The following is a 27,744-nucleotide window of genomic DNA, read 5'->3' as shown; positions in this document are numbered from 1 at the left end:
CAAAAAGTAATCTGTTTACGTAATGCATGTTGTTTGTAATGGATTACTTTACTCGCTAGATCAAAAAGTAATCTGATTACGTAATGCACGTTACTTGTAATGCGTTACTTTACTCGTAACATTAAAAAGTAATCTGATTACGTAATGCATGTTGTGTGTAATGCATTACTTTACTCGTTAGATCAAAAGGTAATCTGTTTACATAATGCATCTTACTTGTAATGCGTTACTTTACAACATTACATTAAACATTAAAACATTACGTAACATTAAAAAGTAATCTGATTACGTAATGCACATTACTTGTAATGAATTACTTTACTCGTAACATCGAAAAAGTAATCTGATTGTGATGTTACTTGTAATGCGTTACCCCCAACACTGCTCATTTCAGATGAGATTGAAAACACCTGATCGCTAGGTTTTCTCAGAGGAGAGCTATGTTAGAAATGTGTTCATCTTGAACATAATCAGAATTATCAGCTAATAAGGGTAAATTGGCATACTCTGGTACCCTGGAGGGAGCATCTGAGTTGGGTTTCCACAGTTTTACCTTGGCTTGACAGGCTGTAGAGATCTCTGATGGAATCATGTCCTCATGTTCTGATATCAAAGATATGCGAAGTTCAACTTGTATGAAGTTAAACTGCCTTTGCAATATTTCACATTCATATTTTTTGTATATATTTTATAGTTTTCACATGATTTTATATAATTTATTGATTGGTTTGTGAAATATACACAATATTGCTGTGTTATTACTGTATTATGTTTAATACAGTATCTCTTCAGTTTAAACCATAACATGCTGTCCAGTGTCCACTCAAGTTGACATCTGAGAATCTCTTTGAAAAATGTGTAAAAAAAATTTTTTTTTTCAAATCTTGTTTTTCATGATCTAAGAGCAATAAAAACACATAGGAAAAAAAAAAATCCTGACAGAGGTTATCATAATTCATGCATGAAAGGGCTATGATATTTTTTTCCTGTATTGTCATAATGACAATTTTATGATTGGTTTATGTACTACAAACGTTAAATAAAATAGGCTTTTTTTTTAAATCACAGAATAAGGCACAAATATATTTTAGTCTAAAGTTTCTAATAAAGGCAGTTAATTAGCACTGAATTATTCATACAGGCCTACTTTATTGTTATGAAAATACCCTGAGATGGATTAAAAAACATCAATTATATATTGTCACAGGTGTTTGTTGTCTTCACGTATTATGAGTCGAAACGTTTCAGCTTTTTATTCAGCTTGCGGGATGCCTTTGTCCATATAAGGGATTTCCTGAAACGTCATAAGTCATTACTTCTATGAGTCCCTCTGCACAATGGCGCCCTACGGATTCGAGTATGAAACATACTGTTACATGAGAGTGTTTTGCGCTTTATAATGTTCACATCGCCACTTTTTGGATTAGAAAAAAAAAAAAAACCGCCAGGTCATGCAAGACTATCTTGTCGCTTTGAATTTACACATAGCCTGGATAGAATGATTTACATTGGCCCATGAAAACCTCTAGGCCTATGTGAACACATTGCCAAAAAAATGTGCAGGGGACGATTTTACGTTTTATTAAAAGGATTTTACGTGCTTTGCTTGTTTTTTAACGTTTTATTTATAAAGACGACATGATCTTTAGTGAAAGAATTCCACATTTCTCCAAGTAAATATAACGATTGTTAGGCTAATAGTTTAAAAAATACCAGCAAAATATACAAATATAAATATTTGATAAATCAAAAGACAACCAAACCAAAACATTGTTTTGTTTAAGATTTTTTATTTATCAAAATCCTTAAAATAAAATGAGGATGGATAAAGTAATTAGGCTAATGAATGCAATAAATTCGAGCGAAAAACATGTTATCTATAGCCTATAGCTATTTGGGGTCGTCTAACAACAGCCCCATAGGCTACGTATTTAGTTTAGAAATAAACCGTAAACTTGAAGCTCTAACAGACAAATTATGATTATTAGCCTAGGTTATATGAAAGTATGAGACACAGCGTAAAAAAAAAAAAAAAAAAAAAAAGACTACAATGCTAGTAATTCCTCTCTCGCTCTCTCTAGTGCGCAGGTGGGGAGGGTGAATTCTCAGTTTGAAGTCTCTCAGTTTTCCTCATTTCAGCGGACTATACAGCAGCAGCGACTGTCAGACTAGCTCAGTCCCATCATTCGGTGCAGTTTTGAGCAATCGTTTCACCTGCATGGCTTTATTGCACTCCAAGCTATGCACGTGACCAAAACAATGACCTGTTGTTATTTTTAGCACTGTTCTCTGCGCTGAACGACTAAAGACCCATGAGCATCTTCTCAGGGAACGGACTGACTGGCGGAGCGCAGGACGGGATGGCATCGCAACAGCGCGTTTAGTTGAGGGAAATGGGAAGTTTAAACGTTCGTGGACTGCGGCTACCGAATAATAAACACGCGAGGAGAGGCTTTAATGGAAGTTTTAAAAGTAATATTCTGCAATTATACAATAATAATCGCCTCTGAATGAACTGCTCTGTTTGTGGCGGACTGTTAATTCTTTACATTAAGCAGCGCTGGTTCTTCGGGCACAATGAAATCCATCTTCTACTCTCGCTTTTTCATCCTTCTTCCGTGGATCTTGATAGTGATCATCGTGATCGACATCGATACGAAGAGATTGTCTGTTCGGAACACGGCCAGCTTCTATTTGTCTCGGCTGGGAAATGTGCAGCAGCGGCAGGTCGTCAGGACGACTCGGACCAGCAGCAGCAGCATCAGCAGCAGGACCAGCAGCAGCGGGAGTAACACCACATCTCTCCCGGTCATTTATGCCATCACTCCCACTTACAGCCGAGCGGTGCAGAAAGCAGAGCTCACCCGCTTGGCAAATACGTTCCGCCAGGTTCCGCAGTTCCACTGGGTCGTGGTGGAGGACTCGAACTCCCACACGGAGCTGGTTTCGCGGTTTCTTGCCCGGTCTGGGCTGCGATACACTCACCTGAACGTGTTCACCCCGCGCAGGTTCAAGCGGACTGGGATGCCGCGAGCGACCGAGCAAAGGAACTTAGCGCTCGGCTGGCTCAGAGGACATCGCGCGTCCAAAGATAAAGGAGTCGTTTTCTTCGCGGATGATGATAACACTTACAGCCTTGAGTTATTTGAAGAGGTAAATACGACTTCTTTCTGCTCAGTTTAGAGCCAGCAGAATGCTTGAAATTAAATCTGGAAAGTAAGAACTAGTCTATTTGATGAGATAAGCGATCACAATAGAAGTGTTAAATTGCAAACCGTGCCACATCATATAGACCGATATATGTCTGGGGCTCTAAAGAAACCTCTGCTGGCCCACACTGGTCAAAGTCATGAATACATGCCATTCTGTGTCGAGATAGGGCTGGAACTAGGGGTTTGCAAGGCAGTTGCTACCACCCTGAGTAAGATATTCTCATCCTGATGTGAGGAGCCATTGTAAAGGGTCATGTCTGTCTGTACAATAACTCAAATGGTGCAGGATGAGTTAGGTTTTTTTTCCATGAAAAAGCAAATTCATATATACCCATCTTATTTCTCCCATCAAATGACAACTATAGCATCTATAAGACCAGTGGCGTTACATGCTACAGGTAAACTGTATGCACAACTCAGAGGTCCTACAGTATTTGCCTTGAGAACTTGCACTGTAAAAAAAAAAATAAAAAAAAAAGCAGTTAAAACAAATTGGTGCTATGGTCGAGTCAATTTAAGCTCTTTATTGTCACTGTACAATGTGTTTTTGCACTCCACAAGGTTGTTGCATTACACTAAAATGTATAGTTTAGAGAGAAATAGACTTATTTTTTTAAAGTTGGCCGTTAATAAATAATGTCTCTGGAGATCTCGCTGTAACATCTGTCCCCATGGAGGTTCATGTGGTGTGTTTTATCATGCCATTGTTATCTATTTCTTATGAGTCTTTGAATGTGCAGTGGTTGACTCACATAAATGAAGGCGACCCAGTACTGTGTAGCCAAGCAGAGTGAATTAACCCAGTTTGAGTGGAAGTCACAGAGAAATGACAAAGCGTCCTGACAGCTAGGAAATGAGGATTTGTCTGTTTAGCCGGTTGTCTGTGGACGATGGACGAAACAGATAACATGACGAAGTGATGAGAGGAGATACTCTTCATTTGAGCCTCTGTCTTATACAGGTTGAGTTTTTCTACATCTCTCACACACATTTTTTTTTTGTAAATGTGCACATATTTCTTCAGATAAGTTTTTTATAAAGTCAGTTTAATGAATTCAATTAATATAGACAATAATATAGATATATATAATATAATATAATATAGACAATAAAGACACACCCTTGGAATTTCAGCCAATTAATATTGAAGTATAAGCAGTATAGGGTTAAAGAAGTTCTCTCAAAAATGAATTTTCTGTCATTATTTACTCACCATCTTGTCGTTCCAAACCCATATTTTTCAGTGGAAAAGGGAGAAATTTAAAATAATCTTTACACAGCTCTTTTGCAATTAAGTAACATTGATGCCAAGCTCAAAAAAAGTACAAAAGAACACTATAAAGTCGTATGTATGAGGAACAGACCAAACTTTAAACTAAAGATATTGTGTATATCAGTGCACAAGTCATATAGATCACATTTAATGTTATTTTATGCTGGGTTTTGTTTTTGGTCTTTTTAGAGTTTGACCAACATAGCCTCCACATGAGGTGAGTAAATAATGACAGTAATGACAAATACAAATTTTTGGCAGAACCATCCATTTTATCATACCAATCTCTTGAGAAAATAAATATTTTAAGAGGTGACGAGTTCATATGAATTCGTAAGGAAACGTGCAATTTTCAGACAAAATCATGAAGGTCCACACTTTAACCTAACCGTCAGTGGGACATAAGAAGATTTTATGAAAATGTACGAATAAGAAAATTCAAACAACTTAGCCACCAATTCACCAAAACCTAAAACAGATACAAATTACCATGTGAGTGTGTTGCTTTAATCGATTTCTGATGATTATCCATTTCATTTATTTGTCTGGGATATATAAAAAGGGCAAAGAGGGAAGAGGTTTCCTCCACTGCATTACACTCAGTTCTATCTACAGTAACACAAAATATTCTTCTCTCTCGGCTGTTGTCCAAACCCAGCACTTATAGCTCATCGTCTCATTTATCATCAATTATTCCACCAGTCTTTTACCTCTGCTTTTTCCTCCTCTTTTAGCCGTTCTCTTTTCCTCTGCCACAGGCCTTGCTGCCCTCCTTATTTCTTCAATGCTTGCTTTGTGCATCCCTGCCTCCCTCTGCCTCTTTCTCTCTCTCTCCATTTCTCCAGAACACAGCTGGACATGTGGATGAACACATGGAACGGCCCCTGAGGGGTAGAGCGCAGTGTCAGTATGCTGATGACCCCTGCTCTGCTCAACACAAACACATTACAGAGCACAACAATGAGAGTCATTTGGCCACTTTCAACAGCTAGTGCTTCATAATGACAAATATTAACGACACCAAGGAAATGTATTCATTTAGCACATACTGTTTTCCCCAACGAGAAATGCTACAGCTCGAGTGATTCATCCTAAGGCGACAGTAATATAAAAGAGCTGCAATGCAAAGTCTCAAAATTGGCTAGAAAAGTACAAGCTACAGAGATGTGACACGAGAAACAGTGAAACAATTGAGTTGTTTAAAATAAAGGTTTAGTAGGGACAATAGTACAGTGCGCTAATGGTCATTGATCAAGTGCTTGTGGAAAAAAATTGTGTTCAGCTGCTTGAGTGGAGTGTGGAAGATCATTTTGTGTTAAAGGGATAGTTCGGCCAAAAATTATATTTAACACATGATTTACTCACCCTCAAGCCGTTCGAGATGCATATGTCAATCATTTTTCAGACGAACACATTTTCAGTTATTTTAGAAAATGTCTTAGATCTTTCAGTGGTTATAATGTGAAGTTATGGGGTCCAACTCCTTCAAGTCCCAAAATGTGCATGCATCCTTCACAAAAGTAATCCATCCGGCTCCAGGGGGATAAACGAAGGCCTTCTGAGGGTAATCCGTGCGGTTTTGTCGTAAAAATATACATATTTAAAACTTTATAAATGAAAATATCTTGCTTCCGGCAACGGTCGACGCGCGTTCACGGGAGATGGATGCCGGTGTATGACGTAGGACGTAGCGTAGGAAGCGTCGTGACGTAGAACGAAGTATAACTAAATCAAACGCTACGTCATACGCCGGCATCCATCTGCCGTGAACGCGCGTCGACCGTTGCCGGAAGCAAGATATTTTCATTTATAAAGTTTTAAATATGTATATTTTTATGACAAAACCGCACGGATTACCCTCAGAAGGCCTTCGTTTATCCCCCTGGAGCCGGATGGATTACTTTTGTGAAGGATGCATGCACATTTTGGGACTTGAAGGAGGTGGACCCCATAGCTTCACATTAATAACCACTGAAAGATCTAAGACATTTTCTAAAATAACTGAAAATGTGTTTGTCTGAAAAAAGATTGACATATGCATCTCGAACGGCTTGAGGGTGAGTAAATCATGGGTTAAATATCATTTTTGGCCGAACTATCCCTTTAAAATAGATTCATCATCAAACATGCAAATTATTTTTTATTTTTTCATTATTACATTATTATTATTTTTGGTTAGAATAATAATGCGATTAGATGAAAACCAATTTGTCCAAAACAAAAAATGGAGCGTGATATATAATCGATCACGAACCAGCCAATCAGAACAGTTCTCTCTGTTTGTGTGGCTCTCACACTCACAACGTGCTGGAACTGAAGAGCGTTAAAAATAAGAACAAATAGCTTGCATTTTCATGTGTAATGTATAACGCTTTACCAGACCAGACTGCATGCTTTTCCTTTTGAAATGTGAGAGTCATGATATCCACAACCAGTCTCTCCTCATTCATGTTTAATATTCATGAAGACTGGTACTTAGAAGGATAGTCCACCCAAAAGTGAAAATGATGTCATCGTTTAATCACCCTCATGTTGTTTCAAATCTGTAGGACTTTCTTTCTTCTGTGGAACACAAAAGAAGATATTTTGAAGAATGTGTGTAGAAGAATGTAACCAAACAGTTTTGGATCACATTGACCTCCTTTATATTTTTTTGAGGAAGTCAATGGGAACCAAAACTGTTTGGTTACAAACATTCTTCAAATTAAAAGGGATAGTTTACCCAAAAATGAAAATTCTGTCATTATTTACTCACCCTCATATTGTTTTAAACCTGTATGAGTTTCTTTGTTCTGTTGGGTTCTGGTCCCCATTGATTTCGATAGTATTTTTTTCCTACTATACAGTTGGGACCAGCAACTGTTTGGCATATTCTTTCAAATATCATACAGGTTTGGAACAACTTGAGGGTAAGTAAATGTTGACAGAGTTTTCATTTTTGAGTGAACTATCCCTTTAATGTTCCACAGAAAAAAGAAAGTCATACAGGTTTTGAACAACATTAGAGTGCGTAAATGATGATAGAAATTTCATTTTTGCGTGGACTATCATTTTAAGTCTAATGAGATTTCAGTGTGTGCAGCACTTCTGAAAAACAACCAACAAAATGTAGCGTCGCTTGTTGTGGTCGGTTAGGATAAAAAAGCTTTATCACCTCAATACTCTCATTAAAAGTCATTTTCGTAAAAAAATTTAAATATGTACAAACAAGATGCATGTACCCGAAAAGCCACACTTTTGTTTACTGCACAGGCAGTTTTTCACTTGTTTGGAGTTTAAAGTCAGTGCAGTAAAACAAAAATTAATACAAAATGCACTTTTACATAAGATTTATGAAAATGAATCATATGCAGAGCTGCTGCTCTTGTTTCAAAGATTTCAGACGTTGTTACTGAAAAGCATGTCCACGAAGTCTCAGTATACTGTGTATGCTGCTACTCTGCCTTGTGGCTTCAGTGCCACGACAAATTCTGCATTAGATTTATTGTTCTCAGTTGTAACCTGTCTTTCCCTAGAAACACAGTTCCTTATTAGATCCGATTTCGTATTGTTTTTTTTTGCATTGTTCGAATCCTCTCTGGAACTGTCAGGGAGCATGTAGAGTTTTGTTATCGAAGGTGATTTTGCCTCCCTAAAGATATTGAACACACTCGTCTACTACACATTTATTTCTCTGCACTGTGTTGTCAAAATGGGGCCAGCATTTCTTATTCCCTGTCCCTGCAGGAAAACACATGGGTCACAAAAACTGCCAAATACAGATGTCTTTCCATATAGCCGCCAGTAGCTTGAGAGCTCAACTCAAAGAACAGTGTATGTGACATTGCATTTGATGGCTGTGCCTGTTGCCCTTGTTGTCATCTTCAACACGAAAGGATGCTTGGCACCTGCAGATGACATCCTCTTTGCTATAGAGAATTCTTTGATTTTGCCTTTGAGTTGTGTTACACTTTAAGAGCAACCATTATGGAGACGAAGCCTTTGAAGAGAGGGAGGAAGACGGGCATTAGAAACACAGCTAAAGGGGCAGCAGTTTGGGCTTCAAAGCTTGTCCATTGCTTAGGGCCGCCAGCCACAGACACGTCACCCGACTGCGTACAGCACTCACATAAATAGCACAACCATTAAATATTCAAAGACTACTCTGACCATTTGTTTGAGAAATTGCAGCAACGCTCATTCCCCCAGTGGCAAATAGTATATTTTTTTTATTATGATATATGAAGGAATGAAGAAAAAAGGAGATTCTTTCAGCTGTAGGATGTTTAAAATTTCACAAGGAAGATGGTATCTTGTTGGAAATGACAGTTTTAGTGTTGCCGGGTGGTTCAATCAGATGTGATCGTGTTTATGAAACTGAAGAGCAGTGTGTGCTGTCTCCAGCAAACTGCAGGTGGACGGACTTATTTATGCTGAAAATGAGCCAGGATTTTATAATAAGCCATGCTGTTCGTGGCAGTATTTTACTTGCTCCTTTAAAAATAAAAATGGTCTAAGTACTCGTATGGTTATAAAGCAGAGCTGTAACCACCATAGTCATTGAGCCATAGACATCCCCCCATCCCCCCCTAGTAATTAGAAATGGCAAATTGTACATTTTAAAAGTAAAAATTTTAGGCTGAAAGCGGGCTTTACTATTCACCGAAGATGAGTGTGAATTCCACTGTAACACTTTAGGAAGAGTGCCTTGTAGGATGTAAGTAGCTAAACATTTATTTTTTTTGATAGAAATGTTAAACGACCGGCAGCAATATCCAGTGATGTAAACTATTTTGTCGTTTTGAACTGAAAATATGCTATCATTTACATGATTCAAGAAATGTCTTGCATTTTCGACATATTAGACATACAAATAGTTAATGCGTGCATTTTTTTTTAAAATAAAATATTACTGGTAAAGTTTAAATTGATTACTTCACAACTACAATTAGACCTAGAACTTCTTTTTTTATTTATTTCCTTAAAGGGGTCCTACTATGCTCTTTTACGAAGTCTTGATTTTGTTTTTGGGGTGTACTAGAATATGCTTTTATGCTTGATTGTTAAAAAATCACATATTTTTCATTATTACAGCACCTCTCTCCCCAGTCTGGCCCGAACGTGCCTTTATTTCCTGTTTCGAAATATGAAATGTGCTGTGATTGGTTAGCTGGCCCAGTGTGTCGTGATTGGCACTGCTTAACGCATGTTCAGGAAATGCCACTCTCCTTACCATAACCGCAAGCTCTACTCAGATGTAAATATTAAGGATGGTGTCAATTTCAAACCAATTCAAGCCTGATTCAGACTTAAGAATGATAACAAAAAAGAGGATCGTGCAGAACTGATTTCATGCACAGATTTTGCAAGCACAGATTTCAATGGAGTGGTATGGTTTTTTGTAATAGTAATTGTACATTTTGTAATAGATTTTAGATATGAAGTTATACACCATTTAATCATGATACTTGTCGAAATATTATGGTTATAGAAACAGTGATCGATCACAGAGCCAAGGTTAATTTTCCTAAGGGGTGGTGAACAGCCTTACAAAAGCGAGAGCTTACAAACGCTACAGTAAACACTAACACTAATGTTGGCTAGCAGGCGAGTGGAGGCAAACATCTTTGCCCTTTGTTTACAACATAGCAACAACATAAAACTTATATTTTGGAACTGGTAATAGAAAACACAACTAGAAATAATAAGACATACTTACAAGTTGTGTTCCACAAACAACAGATTGTCCCGACAATCCATCATTTCAGGAGAAGCTTTTGTGCGTAGCCTGCATTGTGGTTCTGGAAGCTGTTGTCCATAAAATGTATAGCACACAGATAAACGTTGGGGTTTTAATGTTCAGGAACAGTGTTGAAAATACTTTTTAACCACTCTAAGTACATCAGCCTTAGGAAGGTCAAACAAATGAGTTTTGGGAAAAAAAAGGCGTCTCTTTGACATAGCGACAACACTGTCTTCTCTAATGCAGCTCAACCAGGCCTCGACCCCTTTTTCTCGTATTCCGTGGGCAGGGATTATTTAAATGAGTAACATTATGACTTCACAGGATCTGGAAAAATTGCGTTGTACAAACAAGTTGTTTGTTGTAGTTCTTGAAAAGTGGATTCTGTTAAATAAAATACCTCCCATTGGAGTGGACTTTGAGCTTTGTAACCGTGCAGATCTTTTTTATGCTCTAACAGTAACATTACACACTAACTAAAGTTGAAAAAGTGAAAAAGCTTAATAGGACTCCTTCAAATCATTGAAGCATTTAATTAATTATTTCCTTTTAATTAAAAAGCTTTTAATTAAAATTTTAGTGCATTGTGTTTGCAATATTATCATGTTTCCCTTCTTCTACAGATGCGGTCAACCCGGAGAGTGTCAGTGTGGCCAGTGGGACTTGTTGGAGGCCGGAGGTACGAGCGTCCCCTGGTGAAAAAGGGGAAAGTGGTCGGCTGGTACACAGGCTGGAAAGCTGACAGGCCGTTTGCAATTGACATGGCTGGTAAGACGTCACTAAGATCGACCTACACAGGAGTAATTTTCCCCCCATAGTAAGTTATCAAAACGCCGCTAGCGATTTTTACTGATTATTATTTCGACAAAACTGAATGATAACTGCAACAGTGTTATCAAACCAGGAAAAAATGTCACATATATTTGAAATGACCATTATGCCTGTTTTACACCACGTGCAGAAGCAGCGTATTCACAAGGCTTAATCATAAATGCAAGAGTAAGCATTCAAGATGACACTGTTTCTGCTGTGTAACAGAACAAAATAACAGAAAACTGATTTCTGTCTTACTGCATTTTGTATTTCCCTTTAATAATGGCAGAACATTCTAGAATGGTTATTGGAGTGTGCAACTGAAAACGATTAAAAATTTATTATCAGAAAATTGAATTTACGTAAGGAAATCCAAATGCTAATTAATTCACACGGAACAATCTAAACCTTCAATTCATTATTTTTATTCAAAAATCTAGATTGATTGTGTTGATAAATCACTTGATAATGCTTTTTTACCATATTTTCCGCACATGGGCCTTAAATATCTTCAATGGTTGAAACCTCACTGAGGCATGCAGTATTAATGGTCTGACGTTAATATGGGCATCCTGAAAATAAAAAAAATAAATAAAATTATGCCATAGACCTGAAAAATCCATCAGTGGAGTCAGTGCCATATTCTCCTCAAACTTTTATAGATGGTTTAGTATTATAGAATAAGCAGCCATTTGAAAAAAAACTTTTTTTTTTTTTCTTTTTTTTAAACCATTTGACCAGCTCTCAGAAATGCCTCTATTGCATCTATTTCTGGATTTCAAATGTTTATAGGCCTTTAACATTATCTGGCTTGTGTGACAGAGAACGATTTTTCACAATAGATTCCTCTGGTTAATTAACAGGTTTCTGGTGACTGGCACATTCTGTCATCCAGCTGGTTTTGAATTTCAGAACTAATTTGTGCAAATCACGTAAACTTCAAGCCAAACGCAATTACCAGATTTCGTTTTTCCATCCTGCACATCTGAAAACTTCCATTTAAGTTACATTTATTCATTAGACAGATGCTTTTATCCAAAGTGATTTACAGAGCATTCAGAGTATACATTTTTATCAGTATGTCGGTTATGAAACCCATGACTCGTGGCAGTGCATGTGAGCTACTGTGACCAATTAACCATCCATCAACCGCCTTGATAAAAGTCATTTTTAAAGTTCAGAACCATTACTGTAAATGTCTTAAAAGTATTGGAGAAGCAGAACCACATTACCTGGAGCATTATGTCTTCAAGTTTCACCACAAGGTCTCTCAATTTTATTTAATGTGATTAAGATATTGAACTTCCATATCTCTGTCTATCTTCTCTGAGTTCTAAAGGATATTCTGCCCACGTAATACCATGTGCTGCTGCTGATCATAACATCAGCTGTATGAGGAGCAGCTTGGCTGCTCAGATAAACAGATGGGACTTCTTTGCAGTTTGGTCGTGTTGATACTTTCCAGACTGCCCCTCACTGAAGTCATTTCAAACAGGCATATAAAATTGGCCCAAAGCAGGCAGCAAAACGACTTCTATATAGAGAGACCATGCAAGAAGAATGCTCTAAGCTGAAGAAAAAAGCCGTGAAACACCAGAGAGTTTTCTGAAGAGGCTTTTCTCCTATATTATACTATAAGACTGGAAAAAACTGGAAGAACTGGAAGAGAGGGCAACTCTTTGAGAAAACAAAGGAAATACACATTTAAACTCTCTTGTGAAGTTAGCATCACCATTTGAGATGCAAGTCTCACCTCAGAATCATCCTAATTTACATCTCTTTCCCTCTTCCCCCATTCCTTCTCTCTCATATGCTGAGATCACCGAAATTCACCCAAAAATCTATATGGTTTAATGTGAATAATGATCATACAGTATTATACATGTTTGGTATCATGTGAAATGTCTCAGTGTGACTGGTACAAATGCCTCATTCCCAAAGAAGTAAACCAAAAGGGAAAAAGTTCTTAAGAGTTTAGAGATAACTTGCACACAGAGGAGGGTGTGTCTTCCAGACAAATGGCATCCTGCCCAAAAGGTGTAAACTCTGAATGCAAATTCCCATTGTTAGCAAATGTTTCCATATGAAAGAAGTTTCTGTCTATATAAAATAATGCAACAAGAGGCTCAAGGCTATTTGTAGCTCAGATTAGCCTGTGATGCGGAGTGTGGGCAAGACACTCAGTATCATGTATTATTAGCATCTTTTCTCTTTATTCCAGAGCATTTGATGTTTTGTATTTATTATCTTTGAACTGATTATGAAATTTGCATGATACATAATAAATTGTTACATTTGATTTTATTCTGACTGACTCTGATATTGTTTTTCCAAGTAGATTAAACGGATTCGTATATTACCGCAAGTCTGCGTCAGATTAGTGATGACTAATATTTGGCACTAATTCAAGTGTACTTGGTTCGCAAAGACAAGAAATGAATTTCCGTTTAGGACAGCAAAAATGCTGCTTGACCAACCTAAATTTGGGTGTGTCTTACCTCTGTTTTCATTTAATGTTACTTTAGATAAGTGTACGTGGGAAACCATGGCATGGCCAATCCAAAGCTATTATAAGAGAAGTAACATTGGTCGACTTATATCTGTAGAAGTGGCCATACCTCTACTGAAGTAAACGTTATTTTAAATTCAAGTGTATGCTAAACAATGGGGGCTATACCAAGGTATGTTAGATTGTGTAAGCGTGAATGCGACCATCTCAGGTATTTAGACAATTACCTCTTTTTAGTGACCGAAGCTGGCGAGTTTGTGATCATGAGACGGGCTTACACTAGTGAATCTTGCTATAGTTCATCTTTGTAAATAGGGAAGGCACTAAGTTAATGAACTGTATCAGGGTTGTTATTATTAACAAAAAGCAAAATTATTATAAAAATTAGGGCTGTGCAATGATTAATTGCGATTAATCGCATCCAAAATAAACATTTGTGTTTACATAATATGTGTGTTTACTGTGTATAATTATTTTGTATACATAAATAAACACACATGCATGTACCTGTATATATTTAAGAAAAATGTGTTATTTATACATAAAATATTTATATATAGTATATAATATAAATTACATATACATATACACAGTATACACATGCAAATATTTCTTAAATATAAATATATACATGCATGTGTGTGTATCTATATATACAAAATCATTATACGCAGTACACATATATTATGTAAACACAAACTTTTATTTTGGATGCAATTAATCGTGATTAATCATTGCACAGCCCTAAAAAAAATATTTTCATGAAAAAAAATAATACATGAAAATTAGAAATGTTGTCTTGGCGACTGACAGAGATAAAATTAGTAAGATGTATACATACACATTTCAAATAATATAATAGTATACAGATAATACAAAAAAATACTGAACTGTACTTGCAGAGAACAGAGGCTCAAAGTTCATACTAATAGATTAAGGGGTTGTCAAAACAAAAAAACAAACAAAAATTTAATTAACAGAAAATGTTTACAGCACTAGTGTTTCCAAATGGAATAGCAATAATAATAAATAAACAGGCTTATGAACGCCAACCTCCGCCCCGTCTGCTGAGACCATCAGAACCTTCAAGAAAGAGCTGAAGACACACTTTTTCCACAAGCACTTAACTTAAACACAACCATAAACAAAGGCACTTGGCACAGTGTACTGCAAATATTGTTGGCTCTTCTGATAAACTGCTCGTGATGTTCCTCATTTGTAAGTAGCTTTGGATAAAAGCGTCTGCTAAGTGACATGTAAATTGGAAGTTGACATGTCAAGCTGGTCAGGATACACAAACAGAACAATGTTAAAAGCATCCGTGTTTACACTTTCTGGGAAAATCAGCTTTCAAATGGTATACTAATAGTTTACAATGATAAAGAACGTATTACAACAGTAAAAAAAAAAATATTACACTATTACAAAGCATTACTGACAGGCAAATATAACAGATACCCTAGATTTTTAGGCAGACGAAGCAACCATTTACTCCCTATAATTGGCAAAAAGCCCCTTTACTGAGGCTAAATTCAGCAATTTCTCTGCATTTTTAGCAAATGTGAGCTCTCAGGCAGTGCATTAAAGAGGATGAGGTGAGAAGATGCTGACAGGTTGGAAACATCCTAATGGAGAGAGGCAGGGCTCATATGGCGCTCGAAGGAATGAATACAACGTCAGAGATAGCAGTGCGTATAGTTGAAGCAATCCCTAATTCCCCAGACTCCAGCGCTGCCGCTGGATATTATGCTGTTCATGAAACTCTAATAACAAGAGATGGTATCATCTCTTTCTCATGTGATCTCTGTTACTACCACTATTGCTCTTCTTCCAAAACTCATATTTTTCTCACGTGTTCACTCACCCATAATATCATTATCGTTGTCATCAGAGGTAATGTATTCATTGTCAGGCCCTACCTGACAATGAGCACATCTCCCTTAACAAACACTTCACATAATGCATACGCTTCCTCACATCGCTGGCATAGACTAAACGCATGTTGAAAATGAGCTGTTTAAGGTTCATAAATCTGCCGGCTCTACTACACTCCTCCGTGAACAAAAGCTGAGAACAATAAGGTAATTTAGTATTCCTGCTGTATGGCTTCTTCTGAGAGCACAATACAACACAATAGCAGAGAAAAGGTCCTGAACCGCCTCTCTCATTGCTTTCAAGCACTGCTCTCACCTAAAGAGGAGCTCAAGTGCTTGTCTTAACATGGAAACCTTTTTAACACACAATAGCAACGTTTTGCACATTAGGCGGAGAAGGCCTGAAATGATTATGCATGACAAAAAGCTGCGTCTGTAGTGTACACAGTGATTACACCATGAGTCACACTAGCCTTTACACAGTCTGTGTCATGAGTATAATTTGCAGAATTTTATTTTACAAATGTTTTATAATAATTGTAATAAATATCATAAACTGATTAAGACAGCTTAATTGTGGTGGACACAATACAATTTACACACTACTAAATATTTAAGAATTACACCATTAACTTTAGTTGAAGCATCTACAATACACAACCATTCATGAATGTTGAAATGTTTTTGAAAGAAGTCTCTTATGCTCACCAAGGCTGCATTTATTTGATCAAAAATTTGATATATATTACCATAATTTCAAATAATCGTTTTATATTTGATTATATTTTAAAATGTAATTCATTTCTGTGATGACAAAGCTGAATTTTCAGCATCATTACTCCAGACTTCAGTGTCACATGATTTTTCAGAAATCATTCTAATATTCTGATTTTGTACTCAAGAAACATTTATTATTATTATCATTAGTGCTTAATATTTTTGTGGAAACCATGACATTTCAGGATTCTTTTATTAATGGGAAGTTCAAAAGAATATAATTTATGTGAAATACAACTCTTTTGTAACATTTTACATTCTTTTATCACTTTTGATCAATTTAATGTCATTTCTGAATATTTTTTTTCTTTCCAAAAAATAACAAAATCTAACAGACCCCAAACATTTGAGCATTAGTGGATGTATAAACAAGGAATAATGGTTGTTAAAAAACAGCAGACTGATTGAATTACATCAGTGAGTTCATGTTGTACCTTTACAGAATTTAATCCTTTTGAAAAATATGATAATGTTATGTAAATAACACAGTTGTTAGTGACAACATAAAACTAATCTAAAAGGTGCTCTTTCCAATGTGCATTTTACAGATTGCTCTATTAATATTTACTTATTGTCCCTTATTAATTGTAGACCGTTTCTGAATATGATTTACATATTTAAGTACTAATGATTTCATGATTTATGCATCCCATTTCCCTGGAAATTAAATTGCTTGACAGTCCTGTTAGGCAAAATAAGTTTTAAACATCAATCACTTTTCAGCTTTTCAACAGTACAAATTTGAAGGCCACCCTAATTAAAGACCTTGTAAACGGCCGGTCATGAAGTCTTGGAGTTGGTTCAAAAATCAGGATTTGAATGTTTAGGATGGGCTTACGGTTTGTGCATCACATCTAGATGGACCCTGAAGTGCTGTTGGTGCAACAGCAGAAACGTGTCCGGCTCTTCAGCTCAATCAAAGCCGCGTCCCTAGATCTCTGAACGTAGGTTCTTACATCATTCCCCCAATACTTGTATAGGGACATCAAAAGGCAATATAGTCATTAAAAAAAGAAAAGAAAAAAAAAAGATCAAAAGAAAGGAGTTGGCTGGCCTTCAACTATTAATAAACCTTGACATTATGCATGTCGATGTGAGGGAGAGAAACCTTGTAACTACACAAGGACACAGTTAGTCAAGGCTTAGATGAGCTCGCCTCTGCGGATTTGGGGGAAACCCAGGTGGTTTTAGCTGGAATGCAGGCGTCCTAGAAAACAGCCTGTGTCCATGCAGGATAAAAAGCCCACAACAGAGGGTGATATTCCCTATAGTAACATTTGAAAAGTCCTTCTGTTTTGGGGCTGAGACGGTGTCATAGAGAGAAATGGAAACAAGCGGGTGAAAAACTTATCCTGACCCACATGCGACAGTGGGACGCTTCCATGAGAAATGCATAAGGTCAAGAGAGAGCTGAAGAGCTGTGCATTTGTGTATATAGTTAATACACAGTGAATGAGAGAGTGTGTTTGAATATATAACGAGATTATTTGGACAATTTATTTGACATAAAATTTCAATTAACAATTTCAGGCCTTTTCCACTAAGCTTTTTGATGAGCTTCAATGAGCATCAAACCCAGACTTTCTCACTTGCAAACGAGGCACATAATACCTAGAGAAAGTTATCCGATAGTATTCCCATTCATCCCAATGGCAGTTGCTCGATGTTATGCAATTTGCCAACACTGCTTAAGGGCACTCAGTTCTACAGCCAGGTTTAAGCCAATCACCCGAGCCGTGTGCGACTAATCACTCTGAAAGTTCCAAACCCTTCTCAGTAATGACTATCACGAGCTGTTACGTCAAAAGCAGCAGAGAGGATAAATAAAATACATTTTAATTGAATTGTTTGATTTATAATTTGCTTGCAATTTTTACTTTGTTAACGGCAGGCTTTGCAGTGAACCTGCAGGTGATCCTGTCAAACCCACGTGCCCTGTTCAAGAGGAGAGGAGCCAAACCAGGGATGCAAGAATCAGATTTCCTAAAACAGATCACCAAGGTGGAGGACTTGGAGCCAAAGGCCCAGAACTGTACCCAGGTCAGTACAGCTTGCATTTGCATCCTTCACCTTTGAATATCATGCATAGTTTTCAATGTTCCTTTCCTTGATTAGCTCCAGGTATCTCTTAAAATCTGAGACTCATTATTTTGGGCAGTATGACTCACCCCAACCTTTTTTGTACTAGTTATGAAAACATAACTTTGTACGGTGGTCTATTCTTCTACCAGTGACAATAATGAATAGCTATGTCAAGTAGTGCTTGAAAAAAAATAAAAATAAAAAACCTTCCTATGTATTTGACTCTGATTCTAAAAGCTCCTTCATTCATTCGTGGCCCATTATCTCAGGAGCTGAAATCTCAAGCTCAAACCTCTTCAGTCGACTCACCTTACATGTCAAAATGCTCTCTTCCTCCCTGTACCACGCGTCACTGCTACTGCCATCATCATTATCACCCAATTACCCTAATGGTAGCCGGCCTGGGTTATTAATAGTGACTATTAGCAGGGCTGACAATTCCACTAATCACCAACACCAGCAAGAGCAGGACACATTTTCATCATCAGCCAATCAGTTATGTGTCATTTTTCCAGACGCAGCATAATATCTGCATTGTAAACACTGCAGAGAGCGCAGGTTTATTCCTGTGGTACAATGCCGTGGTGGTTGCGAGCGTGTAGATATCGCGCCCGTAAACGGGACGGAAAGGCCACTGACAGTTACAAAGAAGTGCGAGGCGCTACTTGGACAAAGTGGGAGTTTAATATACTTAAATTTGTGGCTGTATTCCAATTATATGAGAATGGCATTATGGAAGTAAACAAACGAAAGTGCGTGTGCCAACAGTTATGGGTCCTCGTGATAGGCGTGAGCAGGCATCTGTCCAAGTGGAGCACTGCCAGCGATGTCTTTTGGAAAGGTCACATTTGTAGAAGTGTTGTTGTGGGTCCCCGACGGATGACTGTGACTAAGCCTGCGGGCAGGGCAATACGGCTAACTCCCAGCATGCACTTCAAAATTAAAGGCAGTGAGGCTGGGTAGGATTGAGGGGGGGTCATCTTATGTGAGTAATCGGACTGAACTGATGTGACAAGGAGGAAAGGGACAGAGGAAGAAGAAGAGGGAAAAAGGAAACCGTTTACGAGAGACGGCACTCATGCTATATAGATAGAGAGGTAAAGAGGGTGTGAGAGAGATTCACAGGCTTATTTACAGAAGTCAGTGCATAGACTCTCCTGTTTATTAATGTCAGTCTCAATCGTGCTCCTGCCAGACTGCTGTCAGCGTGCCAGCTTGCTTCACTCTGAACAGGATGAGTATCTGAAGCTTTGAGAGAGAATAATCATTTGAGAGATTGTGTTGTGGGCAGATTCAAAAGAAACACTTCTTCAACATCTTCGACAAAAGCATTGTTTGAGAAAATGGTTTCATACAAGACCGCCCAAATAGAATCCACAGACATTTTTCCCACTTTTTCCCACAATGGACTTGAACAAGTGAGCTGAACAAATGAGCTAGAATGCTTTACTTGTGTAACAGTTTGTTCCGATGTTGTGTAAGATTCTATCCCCTTTGTACAATTATAGCAAATCACACAGACTAAGGTTCTATGTAAGGAATAATGTAGAGCGAGGCGGTTGTTATAGCGAATACAACCCCGACAGGCTGTCTTGAATCAGCCTGAAGGGGTTGTATTCGCTATAACAATCGCCTCGCTCTACATTATCCCGCTTATTACACGGCTACCTACCAAATAAATCAATAATTTGACACAAAATATTGATTTAAAAAGGAGTTTATTGATTTAAAAATGATTGTATTGCTTCCGCTAAAGAAAATAGTCCATTCCGCGTCCATAGCAACGCTCTGTTTTTCATGGCAACGGTGTGTTATACTTAGCAGCGGTCTGTTATCAAGAAATAACAGACCACGTTCTACATTAGAATTCAACCAAGCCATGTAATAAACATTGTTAATGTAAAATTTTCCATATACAAACACATTTTTAACATTGCAAATTGTAGTTTTATAGAATAGTGTATAATTCACTTTTTTTTTTTAATTGTTAGTTCTTACAAATCTGTTCTAAAGTTTGGGGTCAGTAGGATTTTTAAAAAGGTTTTTGAAAGAAGCCTCTTATGCTTACGAAGGCTGCATTCATTTGATCGTAAAACAGCAATATTGTGTAATATTATACAAATTAAAATGTTTTTTATTTAAAATGTTATTTATTCCTGTGATGGAATGTCGTTTCTCCAGTCTTCAGTGCCACATGATGCTTCAAAAATGCTGATTTTGTGCTCAAGAAACATTTATTATTATCAGTGTTGAAAACAACTGCTTAATATTTTAGTGGAAATCTTCATAATTTTCCCCCAGGATTCTTTGATGAACAAAGTTCAAAGGAACATAATTGAAACAGAAATCTTTTGTAACGATATAAATGTCTTTACTGTCACTTGCTGAATAAAATACTTTTTTTTTTTTATATATATAAAAAACGGAACAAAATAACTTTTGAACAGTAGTGTACGGAGCCCCTAAATCAGGGGTGTTAAACTCAGTTCCTAGAGGGCTACAGCCCTGCAGAGTTTAGCCTTCAACCCTAATTAAACACTCATGATCCAGCTAATCAAGTCCTTCAGGCTTATTTTAAAACTGCAGGAACTAAACTCTGTAAGGCTGTGGCCCTCCAGGAACTGATGTTGACACCTGTACCCTAAAGGGACATGGTGATGGGAAAAAAATATGCGAAGGGAGGAAAAATTATATTTCAATGCTTTTGCATTTTTTCGCAAATGTTTTGTGTTTCACCGAGATGTCATATGTTTTGCGAACAAATGCCAAGTTTTGAAATATATTGTACATGTCCCTTAAGGGGATTTGTAGGAGTGTCCCTAATGTCTTCACTAATCACAACAAGTCTACATCATGAAAGTGTTAATGTCCTTTCAATTATACATCACACTTTACTGAAGCTAAAATTGGACAAATTAAACATTTCTATGTATTTGTACTTTCAGCTGGTCATCACGGTTTTAAAGAAGGGTGATAGGATCTTGCATGACACCAGCCCTCTAATTTGATTGGCTAATTTTTTTTTTTTGGCTTTTGAAAACCAGAGACTTGGTATCTTCTCTCATTCCAGGATCACTCTGAGTGGGGTTTCTCTCACCACAAATTGAAATGTCATAGACGAGTATTAAACAAGATAGTTTGGCACACATTGCAATAATGAAAATGACATCTGCCCTTGTCTTACAATATTCTCAGGGATACACACAGCCAAAGACTAAAACTACTCCAAGATTAGTCTAAAAAAAGAATGAAGGGTTTAAATTTTAATAACCTTTTCTTGAAACCCATTTAGATTTACTAGAGCCCATGGGTACTGCTGGCTTCACACCTCCGCACTGCTGTTATATCACTGCTTTCAACCTTTGCGCACCGAGTTGTAGCTATTACATTATCAGCATTAAAAATGTAAGGATTTATTACATATGAAAGCGGAAGCGCACAAGTTTAATTCTTCATGTATTATTACATTCCTCTTATAAAAATTAGACATCTCTGTGGGCTGCAAATGTCTTCGACAGCTGCACACAAACATAACTAATGAAGTTTAACCACCCACAAAACCAATTATGATCCACTCCAGAAAGTTCCAAATTTAGTTTCTCTGACATTCAGACTTAAACTAAAAACTTTTATCAATATATATATATATAAAGCTCTGTCCTACAGCTTACTTTGCCCTGATAATATTTATTAAGGGAACATCGGGAATAGTAGATGGTCAGACATTTACATAAGGAGCACTTCTACAGAATCTACTAGAGGGATGCAACTTGTTATCAGGCCAACTACTACAGCATGCTTTGGGTTACTTATGGGTTGCTGCTCCAAGGTACACAATATTTATCTCTTGTGGTTTTGCTAAATTAGCCTTATGCAAAACAAGCCAATTTGCAGTACCATGTGTTCTGGAACTGACGCATTACACCTGGGTGAGGCCATTTAACAACACTCATTCCCTGGACCGCATCAAACTGACAAAATCAAGACATGTACGAGAGATCCTGTTCCAGCACCCTTCAGGCACCAACAGTTAAAAACATCTCTGCTGAGAGATCACATACACTGTTATGTACCTGTGTGCGTTTCACATTTAAATGACATATTTCAAATCAGCAATGAAATCTGACATGAACTCACATAAATGTTGTTTATTAGGCCTACCATATTGCGCATTGCACTTTCTCCCGTTCCTAGTAATATGAGTAAACCAACTATATATATATATATATATATACACAATCTTTGTTTCGACACACGTGTTTGATTCGCAAATTCTGAAATAACTGATTCCAACTGGTTTCTTTCAGGTCCTGGTCTGGCATACCCGGACAGAGAAGGTCAACCTGGGAAATGAAACAAAGCGGCAGCAGGATTCGGTTTTTATAGAGGTCTAGCAAACGACACTGCACTAGGACTGTCATGACACTGGATGGAGGCTCGCCATCTCTGGCACTTTGCCGCCTTTGAACTTTAGGATACCTGAAAAGACATGCCAAGCTATCTCGGGTTCCTAGATTCTCTACTGACACACTGTATCTATCTGCTGGAGCTTCTCACCGTGGCATCACACTGGATTACCTGTAACGTGGTGGAGGAGAAACCATGGATAAGGGGTTTTCAAATGGCAAAAACCTGATCTTATTCCCAGTGCGGTAGACAACAAACCACTTTCCCTTTTCCTCGGACTCTGAACACTCGGAGAATCGGATCAATGTCTGTGAATGCGGAGGACAAGGACCGGCTGCTTGAATAATGTACAGAGAGGTTGGGTGGTGCTGCAAATAAACTGTCCATGAAAATAAAAGGAATACTGGAGCAAATACCGTCTAAAGCGTGAGACACCAGGGACAGAACTTTTGAATTACAACTGTCTTTATTCCAAACGACCTTCTTTAAAAGCAAAAAAAAAAAAAAAAAAAAAAACCTTTACAATAAATGCATCTTTAGACAAAATGATCACACAATAGTTCATGGCTATTCACTGTTTAATGCACGGAAATAACAACATTTTGTCTCTGTACTAGGCACCAGAAAATGTAAACACATTTGAAATAAACCTGGATGACACGGTGGGGATGTTTAAATTATTGCACAGCAGAGAGACCCTGTCTGAGAGGATAGAAGCTCTGCTACAGCGGCGGGACTGACGTGTTCGACTGCACGCTTTTGTTCGGTCAAAACGAGCTGGCTAAAACGACAATTCCTTCCCCGAGCCCTTTTCTATTGACCCCAACCCCCGTTTTCCCGTTAGCCATCGCAGCTGTACAGTCGTCCAGGTTTATTTATCTTTCACTCACTGTGCTTCTCTGTAACGCACACATTAAAACATCACAGTAAAGATGGAGTTTGTCATGGAGCTACACAGATGCGGTGGGGTGAGAAGCCAGAGAGAGGGGGGCGAGGGGTTTGTCTATCTCATGATTACATTACATTACATGGGTCTATACAATATCTGCTACAGGGTTTTGGGACATGGGGCTACAGAAGATAGGAAAAGGAGGGGGATGTCACAAATATGATAGCCATACCTCTGTCTTTTAAATACTATGACTCACTATTTGGTAAAGATATATTAGAAGCCTGTATAATTGGTCCAGCAGCTTTCTTGTAGCTGATATGTGATTGAACCCCCCAAAAAAATATATATATATATATATATATAGAAGAAAAAATAATTGCAAATAAGACGGTCAAAGCTGCCAGTCTCTTACACGCCATACTCTCGCTCACTTGATCAATACACAGAGGGCAGGTTGAATCAATGCTCTCCAGAGTAGTAATAGTTGGAAAGAGAAAGGGGGAAAAAAATGACAGTACATGAATAAAACTCTGGGTGCGAGTGGTGGAGGAGGAGGACAGGAGGGATGGAGGGATGCGGTGCCCCTTGTCCTCCATCGTCCCTCATTCATTTACTTCCAGAGCTGGGTGCTGAGGGTCTGACCAGATGGGGGTGCCACCCAGCCGCCCATGGGGGCACCAGGTGGCCCGAATGCCATTGGAGCACCGGAACCATTCAGGTTCATTCCAGACATCTGTTGGTTAATCTGAAAAAGACAAAGCAGAGAGAGAGAAGTGTAAAACATCTATAGATACCAGACTTGTTAGAATAATTTGCGCTGGTCCAAAACCTACAGAGGAAGCATTTTATGGCATCATGGACGACAGAAAACCAATAGAAAAAGGGTTTCTTCTAAAAATACCGGCTAAATTCTTTGCCAGCATTACATGTGTCCTTTGCGGAAAAGGCAAAGAATGCACTGCAATGAGCTCAAACAAAACTTCAAATTGGAAGACATAGGGAGAGAAATCATAAGCATTTAATTCACAATATTTTAATTTATTTAAACATTTTAATATAAAATATTAACTCATTACCATTCAAATGTTTGTTGTCAGTTTAAAAAAAAAGTCGTTTATGCTCACCAAGGCTGCATTTATTTGATCAAAAATACAGTAAAAACAGTAATATTGTGAAATATTCAGGGTCACGTGATCCTTCAGAAATCATTCTAATATCTGGGGTTCAATAAACATTTCTTATTATCATCAATGTTGAAAACAGTTATGCTGCTTAATTTTTTTATGGAAACAGTGCAAAATTTTTTTTTGATAAATAAAAAGTTAAAAGAAAAGAATAGCATATTATAGCATATAAGTAAAAAAGAATAGCATTTATTTGAAATACAAATTTGTAACATTATAAATGTCTTTACTGTCACTTTTGATCAATTTGATGCATCCTCACTGAATAAAAGTATTTAAAGTTCAAATTGATCACTCACAAGATTGCATGACTGTTAAGATGTGTCTATGAAGGTCACTAGGTTTTGAAACAGAGTTTTGTTATTAAAAGAGAAATATACTTGCTTTTGGTGAAGTGTCTGCAGTTGCGTGAAAAGTAAAAGACAGACGACCAGTAATTTCACCTGAGGATGGCCTTTCCCTCCAAAGTTCCATTTTCCTCTTTTCTTTTTTTCAGGTTACTAAACTGTCCTCTGATTTTTAAACTCACTCACCCCTCTTATTACTCTTCGTCTGCTTCTACTCCATCTCCCTTTCATTTTCTATACCTCTGCCCTTTTCCCTTGACTTCCACCAGTATTCTTCCTGACTGGTCCTGTGGGGCAGCCCATCAGACACGTCTGTCTGATTTATACTCCTGTCTCTACAGCTTATAGCCAGCAGAGAGAGAAAAACTAATGGTTTCAAATAAGCAGTCTCCTATTTTTCATTATTAACTTGAATTCTGGGAACTAAAGTTTGTGCAATCTTTATCCAGCTGTCAAAATGGATATATAATGGAAAACAGGATTTTTCTTTCTTCGCAATAAGAGTTGCCTGTACTGTGTTGACAATGGATGTACAAAACTACATAATCCACCAGTCAGTTGGTTGTCTGGCATTTACAAAGGCTAAAATAAAATACAATCTTTTATTACTCAAAACTAATCTCTTCACAGAGAACTGTGGATGATAACAGGAACACTGCTCACAGCACGATCAGTGCAACAAGTCCGACAGTAATTGTCTTGAAATATGTCGTTGAATGCGGTAGATTTGTGACAGAGACGACGCTTTGATGGCCGTAGTGCCGGTGTTTTAGAGGGAGATGAGAGATGTGATTTTACCATGCTGACAGTCTGACAGCACACTAAACCACTGTTAGCACGCTAAAAACCTCTCGAAGACGCTGACACAGCTTTCAAAAAATATAACACTTAAAATAGTCAACCTTATTAATTGACTGGATGGTTGGTGTTTACATACAATGTTACGTTAATGTTTACATAACTGCTTAGCCACTATTCAGCTCAGCCCGATCTGTGGAGCGAAACAGTGAAATGAGCCAATCAAAACAGAGCTCATTTGCATATAAACAACTTAACTACATAGCTTGCATAAGTATTGCATAAAATAGTAATGAAAAAATAAATTACGACCATAATTACGGTATATGTTTTTAGACTACACAAACGTTCCAAATATTTCTTTTTGAGAAATGAATATAAAAAATTCAGCAAGGATGCATTAAATTGATCAAGACAGTCAGTAAAAACATTCACATTGTTACAAAACATTTCTATTTCAAATAAATGCTGTTCTTTTGGCATGTTTTCAACTATAAGAAACATTTATTGGTCACCAAACGATTTCTGAAGGAAATGGAGTAATGATGCTGAAAATTTTGCATTGCCATCACAGGAAAAAAAATACACTTTAAAATATATTAAAATAATTTTCACAATTTTACTATATTTAATATCAAATAAATGTGGCCTTGATGAGCATAAGAGACTTTATAATGACATGATTCAAAAATCTCACCGAACCTAAATGTTTGGTAGTAGATTGAAGGGAATACACATTGATATGGTACAAAAAGCCACTTTAAATATACAGAAACAGTAGCATTTGACTTTTCCCATACAATCTTGAAATAGACTACAATGCACATATTTCATCGGCCTCCTATTCATGTTTAATTCCAAAGCACTAAAGCCCTTCCTGAGGCGGAGAGGGAGGTTATCCATCACCGTGAACTCCTGGAGTGCTCTGATGTCTCACAAGGTGACTAAACCGCTTTAGGCCATGAAGTGTATGACTAGAGTGAGATAGTCAGAGGGTAAAATGTTTTTTTAAAAAAACCTTCCCAAAATACTCAGGAGGACCCACTGTGGACCTAGACTTCATTTAGCAGGACAAATTTGGCCAATCTCATAATTACACCTGCTTCCTCCGCAACACAATACCGCATACGCACAGAGAAATAAGTGTGTCGTTAGAGTGTGTGTGTTTGTGTTTGTAAATACTCCAAGAGCCGTATTAAAGGGAGTGAATATCAAACGCTAATGATTCTTCTCCTCCCTGTGTGCTGGGTAACAAAGAAAAACATTTCAAGTCAGATCCATCTCAAAAAAAACCCCCCACTCCTCCCAGGAACCGTGCGGCAAAATTACCCTCACTCCAAAAAACCATTAAGCACAAGCATTTCTTTTCTCAACCGATCTCTCAAAATATAAATGTGCTGCTGAAGGCCTATAACTCGTCCTGCACACGCTTGCATTGTGGGGAGGGATTTTAATTAAGGCCGTGTGAGTGTAAGGCACACTATATTGATTTATGATGTGTAATTAACCTCCCAGAGGCTGAAATCTCGGACTCCCTCGTTCACAGCCTCATACACAGAGGGTCACAGGCCACGGGAGGCAGGGAGATGATAGAAGATGAGAGGTCGGAGTCACTGAGCCCTCGTCTTTAATGAGCCACATGCAGATGAGAGGTGACAGCAGATTAGATGAGGATTTTAAAAACCCTTATTATGAATCTCTGATTATACGGTGAGAGTGACCGAGAGAGACTGAATGTGACAACTCGCTTTTCACCTAAAATGGCTTTGAAAATGTGAAAGATCCGATCTGAAAAACAGGAAAGCTTTGTGAGATCCCGGGAGATGCATTGTGGGAATCGAATGTGATGAATGG

General features: G+C 37.6%; 2 protein-coding genes across 4 annotated transcripts in view; one reads left to right on the top strand and one right to left on the bottom strand.

Annotated features, from left to right (window-relative positions):
* The first annotated feature begins 2,066 nt into the window (after positions 1–2,066).
* b3gat2 (beta-1,3-glucuronyltransferase 2 (glucuronosyltransferase S)) lies at positions 2,067–23,413 on the top strand. Of its 2 annotated transcripts, none has more exons than XR_013819561.1 (4): positions 2,067–3,153; positions 10,831–11,024; positions 18,072–18,220; positions 22,570–23,413. XR_013819561.1 is itself a non-coding variant. In XM_079855776.1 (4 exons), the coding sequence occupies exons 1-4, from the start codon at positions 2,578–2,580 to the stop codon at positions 22,654–22,656; spliced, it is 957 nt and encodes a 318-aa protein (XP_079711902.1). In that variant the 5' UTR covers positions 2,067–2,577; the 3' UTR covers positions 22,657–23,413. The 2 variants fall into 2 exon arrangements, 1 of the variants encoding a protein (XP_079711902.1); XM_079855776.1 differs by having other exon boundaries at positions 10,831–10,975.
* The window catches only part of smap1 (small ArfGAP 1), a 116,922-nt gene continuing 112,351 nt past the window's right edge, over positions 23,174–27,744 (bottom strand). For both annotated transcript variants that reach the window (XM_079855775.1, XM_079855774.1), the window contains one exon: positions 23,174–24,306. In XM_079855775.1, coding sequence (XP_079711901.1) covers positions 24,172–24,306 — 135 coding nt within the window. In that variant the 3' untranslated portion in view covers positions 23,174–24,171. The remainder of the gene's footprint in view (positions 24,307–27,744) is intronic.

This window comes from Squalius cephalus, assembly GCF_949319135.1.
Source record: "Squalius cephalus genome assembly, chromosome: 21".
NCBI lineage: Eukaryota > Metazoa > Chordata > Actinopteri > Cypriniformes > Leuciscidae > Squalius > Squalius cephalus.
Note: the sequence above shows the minus strand (reverse complement) of the source record. Positions and strands in the feature narration are given on the sequence as shown.

Excerpts from the sequence above, each read along its gene's own strand:
- b3gat2 (XM_079855776.1), top strand. The coding sequence starts at position 2,578 with ATGAAATCCATCTTCTACTCTCGCTTTTTCATCCTTCTTCCGTGGATC. Across the intron at positions 3,154-10,830 it reads GCCTTGAGTTATTTGAAGAG|ATGCGGTCAACCCGGAGAGT; the intron begins GTAAATACGACT and ends CTTCTTCTACAG. Across the intron at positions 18,221-22,569 it reads AGGCCCAGAACTGTACCCAG|GTCCTGGTCTGGCATACCCG; the intron begins GTCAGTACAGCT and ends GGTTTCTTTCAG.